Source organism: Etheostoma spectabile, chromosome 13 (assembly GCF_008692095.1).
Source record: "Etheostoma spectabile isolate EspeVRDwgs_2016 chromosome 13, UIUC_Espe_1.0, whole genome shotgun sequence".
Taxonomy (NCBI): domain Eukaryota; kingdom Metazoa; phylum Chordata; class Actinopteri; order Perciformes; family Percidae; genus Etheostoma; species Etheostoma spectabile.
In genome coordinates, this window is record NC_045745.1 from 15038176 (window position 1) to 15061567 (window position 23392).

At 38.9% G+C, this 23392-nt stretch overlaps 1 protein-coding gene across 2 annotated transcripts in view; it reads right to left on the bottom strand.

Annotated features, from left to right (window-relative positions):
• The window catches only part of jade2 (jade family PHD finger 2), a gene marked incomplete at its 3' end in the record, with an annotated part of 181457 nt that overhangs the window by 6265 nt on the left and 151800 nt on the right, over positions 1–23392 (bottom strand). The window contains 2 exon segments of one of the 2 annotated variants that reach the window (XM_032534401.1): positions 8078–8209; positions 19351–19468. In XM_032534401.1, the coding sequence (XP_032390292.1) occupies positions 8078–8209; positions 19351–19468 (250 nt within the window). 2 annotated transcript variants of the gene reach the window in all.

Here is a 23392-nt window from a genome sequence, read left to right on the forward strand (position 1 = left end):
AGAGAGAGAGAGAGAGAGAGAGAGAGTGATGCTAGGTCTAAAGCCCTCACTATAGTCTGATGATTGTTGTCGGGTGCCAACCGTCTGCCTGGAAACCCGACCAGAGAGACGGAGGTAGAAACAGAGAAACTGAAACAGAGTAACAGAGCGATCTAAAGACCAATCAGAGTGATGAAGGGGAGATGAGAAGTGGACCAGGCAGAAAAAGAGTGAACTAAATAATTGGGTGAAATCACAGACGGACACAATAATAGGAACCAGAATGAAAAGCTCATGAATCCACAGAAATTAACCTATCAGAGTTGTTCTCTACAACAAAAGAGACGTTTTCCTTGTCTACCTGTCTCTTGCCAATTTGTGTCAATTGATTTCACACTATTCTTATCTGCAGTTTGGCCTCATTATCTGTTAAAAATGTTAAGTTTTCTCATGCTCTATTTCAAGGTAATGCTAAAGGAAAAAAAGACCCTAGTATAGCTTTAGTGCGTAACGTCCGTTACATTCAAGCCATTGCCAAATTAATTAATACAAATGTAATTAAGACCACTGGCTCCATAAAACTTTCTCTGTATTACTCAGCATGGCTGTGTTTAGAAATTGGTGTTGTCTGGAAACTTTTGCGCACAGAAACATAAGTAAAGATAATTACCTAAGGCTTGTATCTTGCGGATACATCGACAGAATTGTTGTCATTACTTACAATGCCACAATTTAAGCATTATAGCTTTAAAATGGTTAAAATTTTAAAAGCTACTACAATTCAACCTTGATGTTTTTGAGCCTGTTGTGTTTTCATTCAGAATAAAAGAGCTTGTCTTTCTCAAGATGCTTTCCTTGCACAAAAATTCAACAATACAGAGAAAAGGCCATCATACCGGATACAAAGATACCTATTTCATGAGTAAAAACAGCCTGAATGCACTGCAGCCAAAACTTAAAGTGCTTTGAGTGAGGGGCTTTTATTATTTTTTTTACTGGTAACCGACGGTAAGACCTCTTTTGTTTTCTTTTGCTTTTATTGTCACTTAGGCACAAATGTTTAAGTTCATCTACCATTGGCAGATATTACCATTGACACAAAATACCTCTAAAATGCATTGAACATCATGACTTTGCGTAAACATACACGTTGACTTTCTTAAGCCAAGTGGCATGTTATTTGTACGAATTTTGAGCTATCCGTGTGTACGTCTACGCTGCATATAGCTGACATAAACATACAAGCCACTTGGCGTGTTATCGCAAGAAGAAAACAACGGTTGAGTTTAGGAAACATGCCACGCGGTTGGGTTTAGGAAAAGAACAACGGGGTTGGCTTCAGTAATAAAGAAAAAACAACTGTTGAGTTTAGGAAACGTGGGTTAGGGTTAGGACATGAAGGAAACGTGACACACAGGACACAATCCCCGGTCTCCTGGGTGAAAGTCCTTTGTTTTACCCATCCACCCACCTGACCAACCTCCCTATGCCGATTTTTGCATTTATGTCATACTACTCGTTATGCCGTAAATTCACACGTCATCACAAGGTAATGTAACGCAATGGAGGCCAAATGGCGTTGATAAACACACTAAAAAGAGAGTATGCATCTTGATAACCAATAATGGCATACAAATTGGCGTGTTATACATACGCCCGTTCATAAGATCAATCTGGAATATTACTGAATAATAAACAATGTAAGAGGAAAGCCAGACAGGCATTTTTAAGGTCTATGGAGAAGTGTCTCCCTTCCTTGAGGTCTAGTGGTTATGATGCGCGGTTCTTACTGTCGCAGCCCAGATTCAATTCCCGGTCTGGAAACTACTGAAACTGACGTATTCATATCTACACCTTAGTGTACATACCAAATCTCAGTTGGGTTGCTGCCATGATAAAACAAGGGCTGTTCAGAAAAATCTAATTTCTGTTAAATGATCTACTGAAATCAGTTCCTGTACCGAAGAAACTTTGAGGACCAAGCACTTTCCAAATTATTTAGATTTAATATACAGAAAAGGTTGTTCCAGGTTTCGTTACATCGTCTAAAAAAAATAGTGTGCCGATTAATTCTTTGTGGATGTTTTTCCAAAATGTAAATCACCATGTCTAACAACACTCAAACATGTATGCTGGATTGGAATGAAACGGAAATTGGTTATGGATCTCAGTTTTAAGAGTGAAACTCCTCAGTGCCTGTGAGGGTGACAGGAAGATTTCAAAACAATCTCCCTTTTCCAAATCACCACTGGCATATGGGTCCAACTAATAAACAACGGGGATAAGGGACAGTACATCTGAGAAGGAGTTCTGGTACATGTCTGTCTTCTTGATCCTGCAACACAAAGAGGAAAACTAAGCCCTGAGAGTCAGGACCAGACCCGACAGAGAACAGATGGCCTGACACACAAACACTGAGACTGTGAGATATGAACCCATACGGCATGCAAAAACAAACACACAGATGACACACTGAGACAGAACGATCTATATATATATATATAATATATTATATATATATATATATATACTAATATATTTTATATATATATATATATATATATATATATATATATATAGGTGCCTTTCTATATAGATACTATATATAATATCCTAAACCTAATTTAGACCATCAAAATGCACAAAAATGCTCCATTGAACCCATTATAGTGACTAATTTCAAACCATTATTCCTATTGGCAATGTACTATTTTACTAAGAACTCACTGACCATAACCAACACAGAAAAAAACATGAGTGGTCAGTTCGTAGACAAATTCCAACACAGTAAACACTGCTTGATGATTATCTGGTTATAAGACGTTTAGGTTAAAACGGCTAAATTTCATGTAAAAGTGAAAGGTTTTACATGTGTTTATTAAATATAACCATGGTTTTAACATGAGTTCAATGACAATCTTTCAAGGTAAAGTGAGAATAACATCAGCAAAGAGGAGCAAACCACAGCACTAGCAAACAAGCTGGAATCACTTCCAAACATCTAGCCAACTCTGATCAGGTAAATAAAAAAATAACTGATCATAACCTATTTAATTTCAAAACACATGCAGCTATTCAGTGCTGTGGATAATAACAATGGACTTCCCTGTACAAGTGTTGCAGTTTCTGCAGGGTATTCTCCGCTGCAAGAGACAAAACTTTAAACTGCATCACGAAGCACATTGACTAAATCTTGTCTCTACAAAATCCGTTTAACCAGTGATGTTGGGCAGTAAATTCCTTATGTTTCATTATTCACACAGACAGGACACTTAATGCTTCAATGCCAATATATATTGTTGTTGACTCCTCCTCACTTACCCCGCAGCTTTTTTGGTGGGGTTAGATGGTGACCTTTTAAGACCAGTTACTTTAACCCTCGGAGGTCTAAGGGCATTTTCCGTATAGTGACGCCCAATTTTTTTCTACACCAATGTGTAAAGAGATAATTTGACGCCAAAGCTGACACAAGGATGTTGGCTTTTTGAAAGTCCACAAATCTCTTTTAAAAACAAAACTTAACTTATGATGTATGGTACAAATTGTTTCGGTATTTGAAATGAGTTGACCAAAGTCTTATATGATTAAATTAGGGAATAAATGTCTGAAATGAAATTTTGTAATATCGCTTTTTAAGTAGAAGTTTTGTCAAACATTGTTTGGACGAGCCGGGGCATCTTTTGTCCTTAGTGGGTTAATTGCTAGTTACGTTTCATATTGCATATCAGTGGGCTAAATACAGGAGTGAATTCACTAGACACTTGAGTAAGAGCCTGAAAATAGTAACCCCTTTTCTAAATCCAAAATCTATTCTGAATTTAAAGGGGCACTATGCAATTTTTGCTTTTTGCTTGCAGGTTTCGCCGTTTCCTGAATGGGGGCGTGTATGTGTGCAGTGCTGTGAAGCAATTTGTCACATTGTGAGACCTGATAACACACAATATTTTGTGACACTAAGGACAGCGGCCCGCTGGCCTAAAGTTGCAAGCGTGTTTTTTCTGCTCATAGGTATTAGGGAGAATCAAGACGACCACCATTCCACCCAAAAAAAGTCATATAACCATTCCAACGATTCAGAAGCTGTTCAGTTAAGATAAATTGAGCTAAAAAACTGCATAGTTTCCCTTTAAATATTACAAAAATAAACCCTTGTTGCTCAAAAGTGGAATTGCCTTTTGAGGCAAGCTTAGACCCATTTTAAGTTTTCTGAAGTTGCAGAGTAAAATCTGCCAATATACAGGTCTAAGTCCATTAATGTTCACATGTTAACAATAAAGTGTGGTTATGCTTAGCTGTATATAATTCCTACCAAAATGCTATAATCTCACAGAGTCAGAGCCCATTTCATTATCAACCGAGCAGCTCTGGGTTTCATCCTTTGATGACAGCGTGAAGTCTTTGTTGGGTGCTTTTTGTAGCTTTGAGCAACATTCTGTCATGTTCGTTTCCTGAGATCACAGGAAGGAACCCCACATGTTGCTTTAGTGCTGCTGTCGGTACGCCAATATGTCCTGTTCATGTAATTTTTAATGCTTTTAATGTGACAAATTTGTTCTTTGCGTGTCACAATTCCTCATCATTAATAGACAAAAAGTGTAATTTGTCTGTTTTAGCTGCAGGACTCTGATGACTTGACCTCTCTTTGGAGAAGGGGAGGGGGGAGTGAGAAGACAATTTACCTTTGAGGATGTATTAAGAAGTAAATTACTATAAATATTGTTCACTGCAGGAATATTCATAACTTATTAGATCAAGCTACATATAAACAAGGATTATGCAAGACTACAAATCCACCCACTTGATGTCCTACATATAGGAGCTATTCGTAGCGCGGGAGCTTGTTTTTAGAGGAAGCCTGAAGATACAGAGGACTTTGTTATCCATTTAATTCACCCACACAAACATGTTGTATATAACAAGTAGAGTGTCTTTAGTATCTTTAGTTTTATTTATCTTAAACTTGATAGTTTAATCGGCAACATTTTACTCTAGCATTCATAAGCACTATACTGCATGAAGCTAAACCAAAGACTATATATAAATATATATATAAAATTCTATGATCGACTTTGTGTCAAAGTTTGTGCTGAGATTATTGGTCAACCTGTTGCACACTACTTTTAAACAACCCACAAGAAGATCATGCTCGGGCTTGCTATCAGCATCTCTTCTGACTCTACTAACTTTTGCCTTCTAACGGTGATTTAGAGTCCCTTCGTTTAGATACAACAGGCTTAAGAACGCTTTTATATATCAGTCTATCCTGTTGCTTAACCAAAATCAGTTTGCTGCCAATCAACATCTGGATCGGAGGACATCCTGAAATCTGTTTCTTTGTCATGGCTGTTTTCATTTTTTGTACTATATGTGTAATTGCTGTTTTCTTTTTTTTCTTTTTTGAGCCGAGCTGCTCGGGCATGCAAATTAATTTCAGTGTAAACTGAAAATAAAGTTGTTTCGCATCGTAAAGAGATAATGTTGAGCAGGCGGGTCATTATTGTTTGTTTAATTAAACCCTGACAGGGTGACACAGGAAGGTTTCATTTGCAATAATGACCGGCTCGCTCGACATTATCCCGCTTATTACACGGCTACTTACTAATCGATAATTTGACAATAGTCCTCCACAATATTTAACAATCTGGTATTCATAGCAGCGGTATGCTATTTAGAAATAACCACAATTGACCAATCAGAATTGAGTATTCATCAAAGCCGTGTAATAAAAATATTTATTGTATAACTGTTTAAAAAATATATATGTTTAATAAAAAATGCTTTCTGGATTTTGTTGACCATGTGGTTTCCACCTAAACGCACAACCCTTTATTTGATCCTTTATTTTACCTTTTTTTTTTTAATGGCTTCAAATGATTATGTAATTGTGGAGGGGAATATGTCCAAAAAATAAAAGTGATAGCCTGAAAGATATAACCTGAGAGAGAGGAAACGCTGTGTTTGATCCTGACAGCACGCTCTGGTTCTGCCACAACCGACAGCACCAGCTCTCATCCAACTGACACAGCGCTGCTGTCCCATGAAGCAGCTGCATCTGAAAAAATAAACTGAGGATGTTTTGAGGATGTCAGGAAATATGACTTTACTAGAGCTGCCGACACATCCGAGAGTGCCAACTTTGAAAGCAAGCCTGTCTGCCTCAGAAAATGCAGTAGAGAGGTAAATACAAATAGATGGACATGAACAGAGGGGAAGATATTCAATTTGAAATCCGGAACTGCCATGTTTCTGAATAGAGAGGCTTTGGTATGTGCACCCCTAATTTAACACATCAGTCAACACATTTCTACCCTCGCTAAGATGAACCTGGATTACTTTTGCTCAGTGGAAAATAAAAAAAATAAACCTCTCTCACTGCTCAGTGTTGGAAAAACTGTTTTTAGAGTGCAGTATCTTTCTGATTTTTATGAGGTTGTCTGTGCATTGAAATGTTAATTTGCACCCCAATAGTCAGGCAGGTGGCTTGTCTTGTGTTGACAACTTAAAAGCTACAGATTCAATCACCACAGCCGCCAGTGTGTGTCCATCAACAATCTTGTGTCCTCGAGCGAGACGCTGAGCCTTTATCTCCTGTTCACTTCAAGTCGCCGTGGATATGAGTGTCAGCTAAATGCCTGTAAATTGTCAATGTTAGGAACCAATATCTACATGCATATAATCTGTGTGCTCAATTTCCATTTAATAACTGTCTTCTGAGCATCATATATGGCTGTAATGATTGGTAGTGAGGAATGGATCACCTTCCAGCAGGGCAGACAGCCATTATCATGCATCCTCGTCTCACTTATGATGAGGATTGGCAGTGACAGTCACCCAGTCGCTCATCAATGACGAAGATTAACACTGACAGAGCTTCCCTCTTTCAGTTTTACCATCATTTTTATGCCTGTTTCAACCTCATTAAAATCTTCACTCCTTTAACCCATATAAAAGTCTGAATTTAAGGTGTCAAAACACAGGGAGATGTTGTTTACAATGACACTGATTACGCTAGGTGAGTTGAACTGAAAAAAATGCAAACATTGGATTTACAGTCGACGCAAGGGGTTAACAAGTCCCGGCATAAATACAGTAGCTTTTGATTTATAGTTCATAGTCAGATTTCTCAAAGTGATAGCACCACGGCAAGACTACACTGACGTATTGTACATGGTCGGGCAGTATCTCGCGTTTATCATATTCCAAATAGTAACTGTGTTTACAAGCGAGTTGCAGTGGGAACGTCCTGCTGGGTCCGTCGGTCTTTCAGCCACTGTGATAGACAGCAGGGGTTGTGATGAGCAGAAGCTTTGCAGGATGTTACTGAAAATGACTAAATAACTGTTAAGTCTATTTAGTGATAAGATAAAGACGAATGCTCACCATAAGTTCCTAGAGACCAATGTGACATCTTGAAATTGACTTATAAATCGAAGAAATCGATTTAGAAATGAAGGATTATACTTTTAATAATAAAGCTCCTGGTAAAGTCAACTTAAGACTTTGTAGAAAACCAGGACGTTCTACAGTACTACAGTTCTAAGCTGAGAGGAGGTCTGCATGATATACAGGGATTACATTTTTCATAATATCCAGTCTTGCTGCATCTTCTCTCTCCCTCACTTTTCTCTGCGAGTGATGTTACTCTGCCAACAGCCAACAGATTGATGCATCAGCTCAGACCTGCTGGGCCGAGCTGCAGTCAAATCCTATTAAAGATTTAACCATCGCACCTGACACTTGATCTACACTGAGTGACACACACAAAATGTATGTCAACACTGATAATGAAGGCATGAATTCTGTAACAAAAGAAAAGGTAATAAAGCAGCATGAAAAGGGTGCTGACCACAGCAGAATAAAAGAGCTTTCTGTTGCAGCACTCTTGATGCAGCAATAAATTATTTAAGACAAAGTCTTTATCAGGTAGAAATGTATATTATTCCGAGATTTACAACTTCGGTTGTTTAGTTATTGCATTTTGCCATCATGAATAGATTTCAAAAATCTATTTGCGCGCGCACACACACACACACACACACACACACACACACACACACACACACACACACACACACACACACACACACACACACAGTACCTAGCTCTTTTAGCAGGGAGGCGTTCTCTGGCTTCAATCTCTCCTTTTTCTTCTCAGGACTACTTTTTCTCCTTTCCTTCCCTTTCTCCTTCACTCCATTCTGCTTCCTCTTTTCTCCCTTCTTGGTTTTATCTGCAAGGAGACACAGAAGACGAGTTGAGGTTAGGGATTTAGATGATTAACTATATTTAAGCTGGAAAGCATCACTGAGCCCATGGAACTTCTTCCCTTCGGGTGGAATTAGAGTTAGGAAGTAGTAGAGTTGTTCCAATATGCACTGATATGATAACATGTCGTTTAGCCCTGAAAATATCTAAATAAAAGTAGTTTACTTATGTTTTTTTTTTATCCATAATGACTGACTGTCAAATCAGAAAATAAAAGAATGTTTTATGGCATTCAATCTCTGTAATCTCTGTATGTATTTGTTCATGTTTTACAAATGATTATCCTGAGTCAGACCATACAACAATGCTAGCAATCATAGCACATCCATACAGGCATCAATGCACATCCCTACAGCCGTTAAAACATAGTAATGATAATATATAAATCTATATTTTTAAATGCACTAGTATCGGTGTACTCGGTGTAGGCTGATATGGAAGTTCAGATATTAGAATTGCTAACCTTTTCAGATTATTTGTTGACATATAGGAAATCTTATTTGCTAAAACATAGCTGATGGAAACACTCCTGAATCTAATTTTAGTTTTGCAATATAATGCCTTTCACATTTGGATGTACACATAGCTAATATGACAGGCAGTTGCAAGAGGGAGAAATAAAGAAGGAATTATAGAAAAAAAAGGAGGAGAAAAGTATCTGGTTAACATTAATTTAAGTACAGGTTTGACACCTTAAAGATACACTCCTTGATCACGATGGATTGTGTTATGGCAAATATTGTAAGCCAATTTGTGGTTGCAGAAAAAGGGAAGGTGTCATTGGCTAAATGTAACTTGCCTCCTTATGAGGCTTGTGGATAGAGCAATAGTTCATCTTCATAGCACATTTACCCTTCTGCTCTACCCAGATAAAACCTAAAGGCTCGGGATACATGTTAATGCATGACTTAAGGGGTTGTTTAGTATTCTAGTTGAAGCTTGAGAGTGAAGCTGACAGATCCAAGACCAATGTGGCATTGAGGAAGGATTCCTTAGTTAACCTCAGAGTTAAAAGAACACAAAGACTAGTAATTTTCCAAGTTACCTGTCCGTGGGTGTGCGTGCGTGCGTGTGGATGCACTGTTACATGTTCTTATATCTCTTAGTAAAAATCAAACTGTTTAGTCCACCTTTCATATTTTGTGAAAAGAAAAGCAATGGCAACACTGTCGGAAACACACCAGTTGTATGTTCAGGTCCATGTGCATGCTGATACACACATTGATAGACATGTAACAGGGCTTTGCAGATCGCCTCCCTGTTGTGAGCTGTCCCCTCACACCAGGAGATTTTGCTCTCTCCCTTCAGCTGAGTATGACAGGTAACACAACAAACACTGATACGTACACTTGATCAAAGACAGAGTAAGACTGACAGTATAATACAGTCACACTAGTGCACTAGTGCAATAAATACTAACATAGCACAATGTTAATGTATGTTAAAGCTGTATGAGATCAACATACCGCCTGGTGCAAAAATGGCTACAAATTGGCAGCATTTCTGGTAGTTTGATGTAAATTAAATCCTATTTAATAAGGAGCTAAACCGAAGATACAGTTTGTTTATATTTTGTTAAATTTGTTAACACAACCTCTATCAAGAGGTAAAACGATTTAAAAAAAAAAGATTATTTACTCTACATTTCCATTAATCGGGGGTTAGCAGTTGGGGGTAACTGCGGTTCATTTTTCCCATTCTGCTGACACAAGATGGATGCTGCATAATTTACTATTAATTATAATTTGTTTTACATAAGAAAAAGCAAAGATTGTCAGGATGATGTGATGTCATGACGTGAGGGAAAGTAGGTAAAGAAAACCTATTTAAAACCACCAAAAATTATATATGATCATTAGAGAGGATCATATCAACAATCTATCAACACGCAAAATAACAGTAACTAATCAAATTCCCTGCTATTATAAGGGACAGTCAAACTTAAATTTTCAGATAACTCATGTACTATCATTTAATTAGGGCTTCAACTAACAAGTATTTTCATTATTCATCTGTCGATTCTTTTTTTTATACCAACAATTCATTAATTGTTTAGACTATAAAACATCAGAAAATTGCCTGTCACAAGCTCCCAGATGACATGACACAATTCTACTGAAAGAAGGATAATAGATTATTGATAAACTCTGCATTTGACACACACACACACACACACACACACAGCATGTAAGGAAGCGACGCAGACACATTCAGTCACACTCCACTGACTCACATATACAGCACAGTGATTATCTCTCTCTGTCTCTCATTCTATGATGTAGGAGGCCCTTATTGTTGGGATGTCTTGTTGTAACAGGCTCCTGCTGTTTGGACTAACACAGAGTCCTGACTGCATGCCTCACTAACTCTCCTGCTGCTGTGTATCATGTATATGTGCTGTATGTGTGTGTGTGTGTGTGGGTTTGTGCATGTGCATGTGCATTGGTATGGCAGGCTTTTTTACAGCTACACTGGGGTTTAGAAAAGCTTATTTCATTTGTATGTGTGTCATTCAGCAGTCCCTGTAGGGTGAAATATTATCAGTAACAGACATAAAGACAGCATACAGAGGGTTCATTATTTCCAATTAAAAAAATAAATATACATTTGTAATTCATCAGGATTTTCAAAATAAGGAGACCATTACATTCTAAACATCTATTAGAGATTCATGTGAAATTACATCACAAAAGTACAATTTATTGTTTTGATTATGCTAACGTGCTGCATAATAAACAGCTCTTTTGCATGTCACTCTATTTTCTTCTCCTTGCTTTTTATAAGCGAAATCAACTGCCCTCCCCCCCAGAAGAACTCTGATTAAAGTAAATTGTGATAAACAGCAACCTGGTAAAGAAGCAAATGGAGCAACTTGAAACTTGTCTTCTTGTCATATTTATTGGACAAGTTAAAATGTTGACCTGATGATGGCCCTGGATAAGAAGGCAGAAGGTATCACAGGTATTATAATAAATCAGGACGGGGACTTTTCATGTCTGCATCAAACATGTCCATCCAATTGTTGAGCCATTTCACTTTAACCCACAAATGCCAACCTCTTGGTGGTTCAAGACAAAAAGTCAGGGGATAACCATAGTTAGTAGAACTCATTCTCTGGAAGCCTTAAAAAGCTTGTATTGAATTTCATTTGAATCCATTCAATACTCGGTGGACCAACTGACAGACAGACATTGCCTCATCGTAGCTGTGTCGCTAAAATGGCTAAAATAAAGAGCATTTAGCTGTAATTAAAAGCTTAAATATTACATTGTAGCTGTTTTATAGAATACATTATATATTCTTTTAATTGTGTGTGTGTGTGTGTGTGTGTGCGTTGGTCAGTACAGTATATGTCTACACTTCGCCAGCAGTAGGCTGTCCTCATGCTTGCTTTAGCATGGAGGAGCAGGACATGCATGAATGAAGCTAAGAGAGACCAGAGAGAAATTTCACACTGAGTAGACCATTGAGTGTGTGGATGTGTGTGTGTGTGTGTGTGTGTGTGTCTGTGTGTGCGTGTGTGTGTGCGTGCGTATGTCCGTGAGAGAGCAAAAAGAGAATGTGATAGTAGAGTACACTGTGAGTACAATACATGATGTTTGGAAAAATAAAAGCAAAAGAATAAGGAAAAGAATATTTCTGTGTACTATAAATGTATGTGAGCAAGTATTGTGCTGTACCTCCATTTAAGAAACAAAATGTAAGGTGAAGTGGAAGAATAAACAATGAGAAGACGTTATGGAAACTGACAGTATGAATGCTGATCAGGAAGATGAAATGGAATGGAATGAGGTTTTAAAAGCGTGGAGTTTTTTTTACCCTTGTGTTGTCTTCCCGTCAACCATGAAAAAAAGTTATTGCTTATTCTGACATTTTTGTCACTTTTTCAATGTTGTGGTTGCTTTTTTAAAATGTTTTTTCCAAAGTTATTTGATATTTCTAATGTTGACATTTTCAGCTTATTTCGAAGGCCCATTTTTTGTGATGAAAAAACTGAAAATGGGTCAAATTTGACCCAAGGACACCATGAGGGTTAAATTTCTATGTCCATTCCCAATCACCACCCGGGTCGTAAGGAAGATGTTCAAAAATTTCTTCTCGTGAAAAGTTAAGAGAAAAAAAAGCTGCAGTAGTTTGTAAAAGTTATGAGTATGACGAACATGCAGAGAACACAGGAAGGACAGCGATGTGGGGTGAAGATTAGTTTCAGGTGAGAATCGAGTTCGAGTAGTTTTTCTTGTTCATGTTAGTAAGCTTGTTAGTCATGAATTTTATTTTTGAGCATACCAATATGCTTACAATCAGACTTTCAAACGTTATTACTTTTCACTTGTTTACTGTATCTGAAAGTCAGGGGTTGGCCGGTAGCCAAGATACAAACTTACAGCGACTAGATTTTTTTTGAAAGAAAACTACACAGATGCAAAAGTATGGAAGAATTAAAGAAAGTTGCTTCACGTTATTATTACAGCACGTGCCACTTGCAGCTTCTCTCATGTACAGCAGCTTCTCGATGTGGGATTGTCTACTCAGTTGAGGCCGTTCACTAGAAAACAAAGCTAACTTCCTTCGTATCCAGCGTATAAAGCCCAAACAGAGATTGCAAGACCTTTTACCAGATTAAAAGAAAAGGCTTGTTGAAATACTTAATTGATTTTCTTTATGTCCAGGGTACATTTAGTTTACAGGGTGTTGTATGTCAGACCCTAATCACTAGACGCGAGAACGCTGAACTGCCAGTATAACAAACTAGAACTCTTTTCAACAGCTGGAACTTCTCAAGGAACCCAGAAACCTTTTTAGAATCTGGGGGCCAGATGTACTAACGCCTTTACGCCCACTTCAGGCATATTTGTCTTGCAAGCATAAGACAAATGCACAAGCATGGCGAGGTATGTACAAACAGACCGCACTGAGGTACAAGTGCAGACTGTCTGTTGTGGGGACTGAAAATGGCCAATTGCACTTTTTCTTGTCATGCATATGCATTCATGGGAGGGTGAAGGGGAAAGTGGGAGTTTCCCATAAAGACATGGGAGGGGAAGTGTAAAGTGCGCCTAATTTTCTTAAAAGCAGGTGTAAACCAGGAAGCGGGTTACCTTGCATATGTGCAACATTAATCATTAACAAAGTGATCAAAATGATACACACTATCAAGCAGTCAGTAAACCATAAACCAAAAAATAGAAAACACATTGTTCAAAACATATAGTTTCCGGGGGTAAGTACATTTTTAATCTCAAAACAAATTCATTTTCCGTCATTGTCTTTTAGTGAAAGAAAACATGTTCTATCACAGTAGCTCAAAACTGATCAGAAATTACTACTCTGCTTTGCTCTTTGCAATTTTTTTGTTCTTCCCCCTCCTTGTCCCCCTATTTTTAATCCACTGCACCCTGCATCTCAGAAACTTGTCCTTTGTCTCTGTGCTACTGTAATTCTTGTTCTTTGTTGATATGAACCTGCAACCTGTCAAACTCTATTGAACAGTCAGTACCGTTAACAAACTGAAAGCATAGTGTTCAGGGCCATACAATGTGTTCATTGTACAGTATACAGCCTGCAATGCACTGGACTACAGTATACAATACTAAAAGGGACAAAATTCAAAGGAGTAAACATGTGATCACTGTGCTTCTTCTTGTCTTTGGGCTGGGTCAGGCCAGAGCACTTCGTCAACATCACAAGCAATATGTTCCCTCCTGAGGCAACCTGTCTGCTCTCTGAACTGGCTTTCAATGGTTGTGTCACAACATTTGTGAAATCAATTTTGAGTGGTTGTTTTCAATCAATCACATGTGTTCTCTATTTGTATTTAAGTATTGCCACTTGTGTTTACCAGAATGGACGACATGTGCATTAGAGTGCAGAATGTGTTTGGAGAATGTGTTTAGAGTTTGGCTGAAAAGTCTAAGTGAGATCTGCAAATTGTGTTTTACCACGTGAAATGGTTTAAGGTAAATAATAGAACAGCTAGAACAGTTTGGTAAGTTCAGAAAATTACATCACTTTGCTGTAATGCAGCCTGTAAAACCAGGTAAATACAACACATACCGTATTATGATATTAAAATACATCCCAAATCTAAAGCGATATCTAGTCTCATTTTGCAATATCGATACAACATTGAAATATTGCCCAGCCCTAGTTCAGACAACTGAGAACTGTAGTAAGCATACCATTTGAAATTTAATACAAAGTAGGAGAGCAATGCTTCATTTGGCCGACTAAGCGCATTGGCCCGGTCTAAGTTAAACTCTTAACTGTGAGATCTCCACTGGAGATCGCACTGAAATAGAAAATGAATGTTAGTATTTTGTATAGTGCAAGCTTGGATAGAAGTGAACTAGAGATGAAGTGAATATTTGAAGGATGTGAGTGTTATATGACTGGACTGGACGCACATAAATTAGTGTGAAGGTGGCAGGAGTAAGGTATGACTGTATGAAACTTTTTTAAATAAAGAGGGTTTGTAAAAGAGTGCAGGTACATCTACCAGACACTTCTACCCCCTTTTCCAATTTATTTCATGGCTGTTGCTGAAATTGCGGAGGCCATTAACGCCAGGGGATCTTTGACGGAGCTCCCAGAGGGAACGCTTTTTCACACAGCTCCTAAATTGTAATTTCTTTCTTTTTTTTTGTTTCGACAGGAGGACCATCTTATCTTCTGATCTCCCAGGCACCATTTTTCAACATTTTCCCCAATTTTTCCCCCCCTAATCTGATCTTGTTCTTTATGATCTACAGCTTGGGAAACTAGTCATTGGAGTTTCAAGGACACCTGTAATCTTAGCGCAAATCTAAAACTACCAGCAGTGGAAACCTATTTAAACACTTTTGTGTCAGATTTGCCTTTTCTGCTCTTTTGTTTTTACATTCTGCTGTTGCTTTTCTCTCCACCTCTGCAATAGTATCCTTCCCCCCAAACCACCTTCCCTCTCTTGTTTAGAAGGTGCAACAGCACCAGGGGATTCGTCTTTTTGAAGTGTGTGATTAATTTCCTCTCTTTCTAGGTGCACTGAACTGCAGCGTACGGGTCTGTGTGTGTGTCCCATTTCTTACCTGAGCTCATTAGTGCAATATGAGAATGTTTTTTCTCTCTCTCCTACTGTCTTTTCCTCCCTCTCTCCACCCTTCCAAACTCTTTTATCTCTCATCGTCACTACTCCTGTTCCTCTCTTTTCTTCCACTCTTTCATCCTATTACATTCTTGTCCCTTCCTATCCTCCTCTTCCTCCGTCCTTATTTTCTCTGTCTTGCTCACGCTCTATCACATATGGACCACCCCCACCCCCCCACACACACACACACTTGCTGAGAGCAGATCAGAGAGGCCAATACTAACCACTGTCAGCTTGTCACAGCTCGGTTTGAGCCAGAATGTAAATGTGGTGCACTTCCCGCATAACAATAATACTGTGTGTGTGTGTGTGTGTGTGTGTGTGTGTGTGTGTGTATAATATAACTGCCTGTATTTTTCATATGCATCGCTATGTTTCCTCCAAAGGCAATAAAAACATTAAGGTTTTTAATCACTGTTTTTGAACTTTTTTAATGTTATCATTTATGAATTAGTTGTTACAGAATGATACTAGATGCCATATCATTATGCAGACATGTACTTCTGGCATCATGCTTCTTGCCCTGCATGTGGGACTAAAGGGACATCGCCCGCCTGCCCGTCCGCCTTGCTAGTAACAGGCTAGCATTCACAAAGCATGACGGGAGCCGCCCCGACATGACAGAAAGGCGGATAAACATGACAGACAGACGGCTGGACTGGCAGACAGAAAGTTAACCATGACAGATTTTGCACTATGAGAGACAGACAGGTGGACAGAGGGTTGTAGTTGTAGTTTCAGATGGGTTAGAGGAGACGTGTGTGTTTTCCACATGAAAAGAAGCCCGGAGGGAGATGAGGTGAGGAAGGATAGTAGTAATGCTCAGGGTTTGCTGCAGGTTTCTGAAAATCTGATTTTTACAGTTGCGAAATCTTTCTGTGCTGCCTTGAAATGTATGTCAGTTTGAAATTGAAATGCCCCCAAAAAAAAAAAAACACTGGCAAAACTACATTTTTTACATGACATACTGTGAGAACGTGAGCTCATGTTCTGCAGATTGTTTTACCCCTGCGCTGTGTTCATAGTAGAAGAGCATTTGGATGACCAACTGGACTGCAGGTCAGAACTGAGACAATAGTGACAGTTTTAATTTATGCAGCATTTATAATGTGATGTTTTCTTAACTTTCCCACCCTGCTTTGACCAATAAAACCACCTGTAGTATTCTAATACTCATTCTTAAAACTATAACGTTGTAATGTCTACATTTTAGGATTCCAAAAGGATAAAAGAAGAATAAACTGAAGACAAGTGAAGGACTGACTAAAACAGTGTAGAGACAACCAAAAATAAGATAGAGGACAGAGGATGAGAACACCAAAAATGAGATAAAAAGAAGCAAGAAAAAAAACAGATGGAGGAAAAAATAGATCAAAGTAGAGGATAAAGAGAAATGGAGAGTAGAAAATAAGAGTGAAAGATGCAAGAGGCAGGGAAAAGAGGTGGATACAAGGTGAGGGACACGACAAATCATTATAGCAGACAACCTCATCCTTCACTCGCTGGTGCGCGCACACACACACACACACACACACACACACACACACACAGCAAACTATCCTCTCTAATCTAACTCCTGTGGCAGTGAGAATAGATATGGCTGTTTAGTGCCAGCAGCACAGCTCCCGGTACCTGATGGCAGCAATTTGATGAGTCGGCAACTTTTGATGTGTGCATGTGTGCACATTTAGTGTGTGTGTGTGTGTGTGTGTGTGTGTGTGTGTGTGTGTGTGTGTGTTAGTGAGAGACACAGAGGGAATTAGAGAAAGTGTTTGTAAGATTTAGTGGAGTGCATAGATGTGTGTGCGTGTGCAGCCTTCCTAAGGAATGATGAGCACTGCAAATTGAGCACTAACCACATGCGCACGCACGCACGCACGCACGCACGCACGCACGCACGCACGCACGCACGCACGCACGCACGCACGCGCGCGCACGCACGCACGCACACACAGACACACACACACACACACACACACACACACACACACACACACACACACACACACACACACACACACACACACACACACACACACACACACACACACACACACACACACACACACACACACACACAGTGGCGGGCCGACAAGGGTTCACTATCATTACCATGCCAACAAGACGTAACTGGCATTACCATGACAACAAGCTTTCGCTGTCATCGCCATTGACAGCTGCAGGTCATGACTATGGGAACTGATAGGCTCCCTTAACATTATTCAAGGAAGATACGGGTCACCATCATTTCTTAACGGCTACACTTAACCCTCATCTGTGTAACTTGGGTACACCATCATCATCATTACAACAGCTTGGAAGTCGGCAGTTAATCAGAAACTGATACGCTTAAAATCTGTGTGTTATTCTTTGTTTTGTTGGTCAGGTTGAGAAGGTCGTTCACTCTCACATTATTCAGCTGATACATAGCTCCAAGATAAGGTTCTATCTATTTACCAATGTCCTTCTGTAAAGGAAGCTGTTATCTCCTCTAGAGTCCAGATCACAATTTAATTTAGTCATTATTTTGAACTTTTTTTTACTCTTTAAAGACTATAGGCTACATTGTGTAATATGGGACTGATTTGTAAAGAAAGTTTACAGTTAGAAAAGCTCAGTATCAAGTTGGTTTTGTTATTTGACCCTAGTTTGTTTGCATACTGGGAATTGTTGCTGGCGTACCCTTATTGGCGGCATTTTCTGGGTAAGAGCCTACAGGTATGTGTACGGTGCTGATAGTCTGTATAACTTGTTGAGGGTCTGAGGACTGAAATATCATCAATTAAAGTTATTACAGGTGAAGGAGTAGTGCAGGATTCTTTTTTTTCTTTTCTTCTAGACTTGACTATTGCGACTCACTTTACTCCTGTCTCAGCCTCAGCTCCATTCATTGACCTCAGGTTCTACAAAAATATGAAATATGGCAATATCACATTAGCTGGCTTTACACTGGCTCCCAGTCAGTTTAAGTATTGTTTTTGTTGGTAACATTTAAGCTTCTGGTTACATTGCTGAGCTCCTGACCCCTTGTACACCAGCCTCTGGTGTCTTACCAGATGTGCAAACGTTCAGATTGGTGTCAAAAGGTGAGGAGTCTCTAGGCTCTAGAATAATCTAACTACAGGACATTGATCAGTAAGTGCAGTAACATTATCTAAATCTCTTTTAAGAGCTATTTTTTTGTATAAAAAGGCACCATTAGTGTTTATAAATCTACTTTTAATCTAATACTTTTATTAGACAGTGCTGCAGATAGCTCTTTATAAGATACGTCCCATTGTTAGGTTAAGTTTAAGTTTCTTGTTTTAACCATTATGGACTGTCTTCTTTGTTTGGTCTCTGATGTGCATCTTTGTTTCAATGAATCTATTCATATTGTATTTGTAAAACAGAGAGAGGTGTTGTTTTAAGGTGAAATAATAACAAGTGATTAAAGGTAACATTTTCTAAAAAGAATAAATACTAAAAATGTTCTACATTTAACCTGGTGGTCCCACAAAGATTATAAATCTTGTTTTAAGCAGATATCTAGCCAACACAGCACAATCAACTTGTCCTTCCCGTTCTCCATCAGTGCAGCTGCATGAAATGCATCAAAGTCAGTCATCTGTGCAAAAGGGATAGGAAATCAAGCTCCATTTATGTGGATGGTGTGTGTCACAACATCTGGCTGAACCATTATTCCAGTGTTCTTTGCTATGAAGGTGTCAAGTGTGGTCTACTGTTCAGAAAATGATGACGGGCCATTTCCAAGAACTGTCCACCCACCACATTCAGTCAACGAGGGTTTGGATGTAACCGTTATGCACTTGAGCTTTCCAAATTGTACTCTTTTGGTTTTCGGGTGGACAGAGTGTGTGTTGGCGGCATTGGCTATAGTGCTAGAGTGGATGAAAGGGAACAAATTTTTACATTGGCGTGTTGAGATAACTGGAACAAGACAAAATCACCACAGACACCTTTATGTTTTCTCTCTCTCTTACCTCCAGCAATGTCCTCTTCTAGTAGTTGTAACTGCAGGTGGAAGATCTTTTCCTGGAGGTCGCACAGGGTGTGTTTCATTTTCTCCCTCCGTGTCACCATGTAGCACAGGTTACGCACCTGAAACACAAGATATCACTGTTACAAACACAGGCAGCAAGTTGCATCTTCATTGTCGTGATTAAGTGCAGAGACCAACATGAACAGTGACAAATTACCACCCAACTCTGCATCTCAACAGACCTTTTTAGGCTCTTTCAGTTCATTGTTTTGATTTACGGCACATTTATTATTTTTCTTTCTGTCTCACTGCAGACACCAAATTCAATTTCTAGCAGTTGTTTTTAGGAAAAAAGCTATGGTAAAAAACGCGTTGTATGCTACCTGCCCACCACCAAACAACAGACACACAAAGTTAGCAACTAGCTGGTGAAGAAAGTGGAATATCTGGCAGGTTTTTGTCAGGAGTTAGTGACCATAACAAAGCTAAAAGAAGAAAGAGAGTATGTATTGGATCTTGGTTCATCAGTTGAAATTAATTATAATGTCTCCGTCTATTGGATGTATAAATAGGCAACAAATCAAGTAGTAAAAAAACAAACACATAACACAAACAAAATAGGAGGGATTTGTATTTCAGCTTATTTTGCTACTTCCTTTTGGCCTAAAAAGATAGCCAACTGTAATAATAATAATTAGAATAATAGGGATAAAGATCAATGAAAAACATCAGAGGTTTATGCACATCTAGTAATGAGACCATAAGAGGTAAAAGTCAAGGTTGGCTGGTTGTGCTTTTGCATGTGTGAAACGTCCTTAAATTCGTAAATTGTCATTGGTTTATTCAATGTCAAAGACGGTCCAAAGTAGTGCTACATTGCACATTTTTGTGGGTCTGAGGTGTATTTCACATTGTAGCTGCCAAAGCTCTTTTGCTTTCTTCAACCCTCTGTCTCTGGTCCTGTGCTGTGCTCACTCAGTGTGCAGTGTAAGAGGGGGAGTGACCAGCGGCTAGAGCGGCAAAAGCCAATGTGTGCGTCTTGTACCGATATATATTTAAGAACATATTTTGCATATCTAATCCAAACAACGTCAAACTTGGCACTGCACTTACTCATGCCAGTAGCAAGTCCCCTGTCAAGTTTGAAATCCATTGGACTAACGGTTCGAGAGATATACATATAACACACACACACACACACACACACACACACACACACACACACACACACACACACACACACACACACACACACACACACACACACACACACACACACACACACACACACACACACACACACACACACACACAAAAAGAGACAGACAGACAGACGTTCCCGCAATATATAGAAGATAAATAGATAGATATGGCCTTATTAACAGTATTTGCTGGCAGATGCATGTGTGCATGTTTATGTTAAGCACATATGGATGTTGAAAGTAAAGCTGTGGTTGTAAATGTGTATGTGATTATTTTGAATCGGCAACACATAACAGAGGAGACAGAGAGAGAAGAAAGCAATAAAGAGGCTGAGACTAATAGAAAGACAGAAATAGATAAGAAGAGACGGGTAGGGAGAAAGACTGAGTAAACAAGATTTGGCATGGTCCCCTGGCAGCTGTAGTAGTAAAATGGTAACTAAATAATTTTCTCTACAGATAAAACATTGGTTACAGAGAGTATAGATACCCATGTTTGCTGAGAATGTGGACAGAAGACTTCAGGAAGGGGTACGACTTATTCACAGGCAGTCACAAATGAATCCTACCGCATTCCCTTTGCGCACAATTAAAATTACCTTTGACATGCGTCATTATGAGTCTCTCCAATGTCTGGGACTGATGTTAACCGTTTTATTACCATTGTTTATGTTCAGTAACTGCACAGCAAAATAATAAAAAAAAGGCATGGGTTATGTTTGAAAAGAATTAGTTCATACAGTTTGTTGTATAACCATGCTGGAAGAAATAACGCACACCTTTAAACAATCGGTCCTGGAAAGCATTCATTGTGTTGCACTGGGTTGTTTGCATGGAAAGTGACAGAAATAGATTTTTTTAAATAATGAAAAAAGAGAGTTTTAGAATCCTGCATACTTTCTAATCTCCGCAAATCTTACCAACCACTGAGAGAAATAGCCATGATTGTTGGTTTCGTAAATTTACGAAAATGAAATCAAAATATATGATGTCAGAAAGGTGTGGGGAGGGTTTTCAGAACTTGTTTGACCATCTATCAAACACTTAGTTAGAGCATACAGAGAACTTGCTTTTTGCTAAAGTGCTAAAGGATATATTCTCCCACTGCCACAAGAACAGGTTGCAACTGGTAGTTAGTGATTTTATTTATCATTAGTTACACATGAGGAGATGGGAATGAATGTCAAGAGCTATTACTACTTTAGTGGCATAGGTTAATAGAACTCATGTGAACTGAGAGTAAGAGAAAGACACAGAAACACACACAACACTTACTGTACAACTTGTAGCCTTACTGTTTCATAAATAGTTTAACAACACTGTGTACACCACAGTAAAGGTTTATAGCTGTTTAATGTTCTCATAGGTGCGGTTGTATGTTGGCTTCCAAGCAAACAGCTACAAACTATTACAAATACTGACATACTGTATATGCACAAGACAAATAATTGTTCTCAGCTTCTGTATAGAACATGCTGTTTTTTTTTTTGGGGGGGGGGGGGGGGGGGGGATTATATACGGGACATACAGTACTATCCAACACAGAGTCATGACAACAAAGTACCTGCAGTGAGAGGGAGGTAGGGAGAGAAACTAATTGGGTCGAAGCCAGAACACTTGAATCCAAAACTAACAAGCCAGAAATGGGACCTCTGCCAACTCTCACAACAGTAAATCAGTAATCATGTGTCTCTAACCACATCTCTGTGTGTGTGTGTGTGTGTGTGTGTGTGTGTGTGTGTGTGTGTGTGGCAGCATCATGCATGTGTGAGCCTGAAGATTTGCCATGGTGCTAATGGGACAGGACAGACTGTGTGTGTGGAGTGTAGGAGGGCACAGATTCAGGTATTAAAGAGGCAGAACGAACGAACAAGGGAATACAGATATACACATATATGACAAAAAATATTACACTGGTGGGAACAGCATCATAGGCTGGAACTTGCTGTAAGTGTGCTTGTGTGTGTGTGAGAAAGTGTGAGATAAAGAGGGAAAGAGAGTAAAGTCTGTATGAGTTTGCATTTGTGATAATGAAACAGAATTGGTTCATTTGTTTACTTAAACAGTGTAGGTGTGTATGTGTACTGGCGGTCCAGCAGGCTGAATGTTAATCGGTCGGTCTTAAAGGATTCGTCAGCCTGGCCTATCTGACCCACTCCATCCCTGTCAGAGTGCTGCAGATAAAAATAGCTGCTCAACTGGGACACAATGTGCAGAGTCTGGCTTTGATTAGGACACGTGTGTGTGTGTGTGTGTGTGTGTGTGTGTGTGTGTGTGTGTGTGTGTGTTTGTGTGTGTGATCATAACAACTACCTCTGCCTGGGAACATGGCAGGGGAATGGAGAGCAGGATGGAAGGTAAAAAAGATGTGGAAGAGTGATGAGAGATTGTTTTCTCTCTTTCACGCTTAAATTTCTCTGACCACCTCTCTCTTTCTCCCTCAAACTGTGGATGTCAAGGCTTTGCGTCTTAAGCACTTATTTCAATAAACTGAAAATAAACCAAACCAACAGAATTGTAAAATTTGAAAAACATGTTTTTAATATTCCTGATGAAACAGGAATATTAAATGTCATTAGGTGTATTAGCTGTTGGATACGTACACAAAATGTATAAATGAAATAGAAATTACACACTCCTGTTCAATAAGATATCTACTTCACTTTTTTACAACTTTACATAATTTGTGAGTGTTATATTAGTGCTAGTGAGTGCAACAATATTTTGGGATTGGGGTTTAAAATGAAACAGATTTCAGCTTTTTTTTTTTTTTTTTACTTTGCTGTTTTATATATGGCCTGCAAATATTGTATGTAAGCTAAAGAAACTCCAAATGAAATA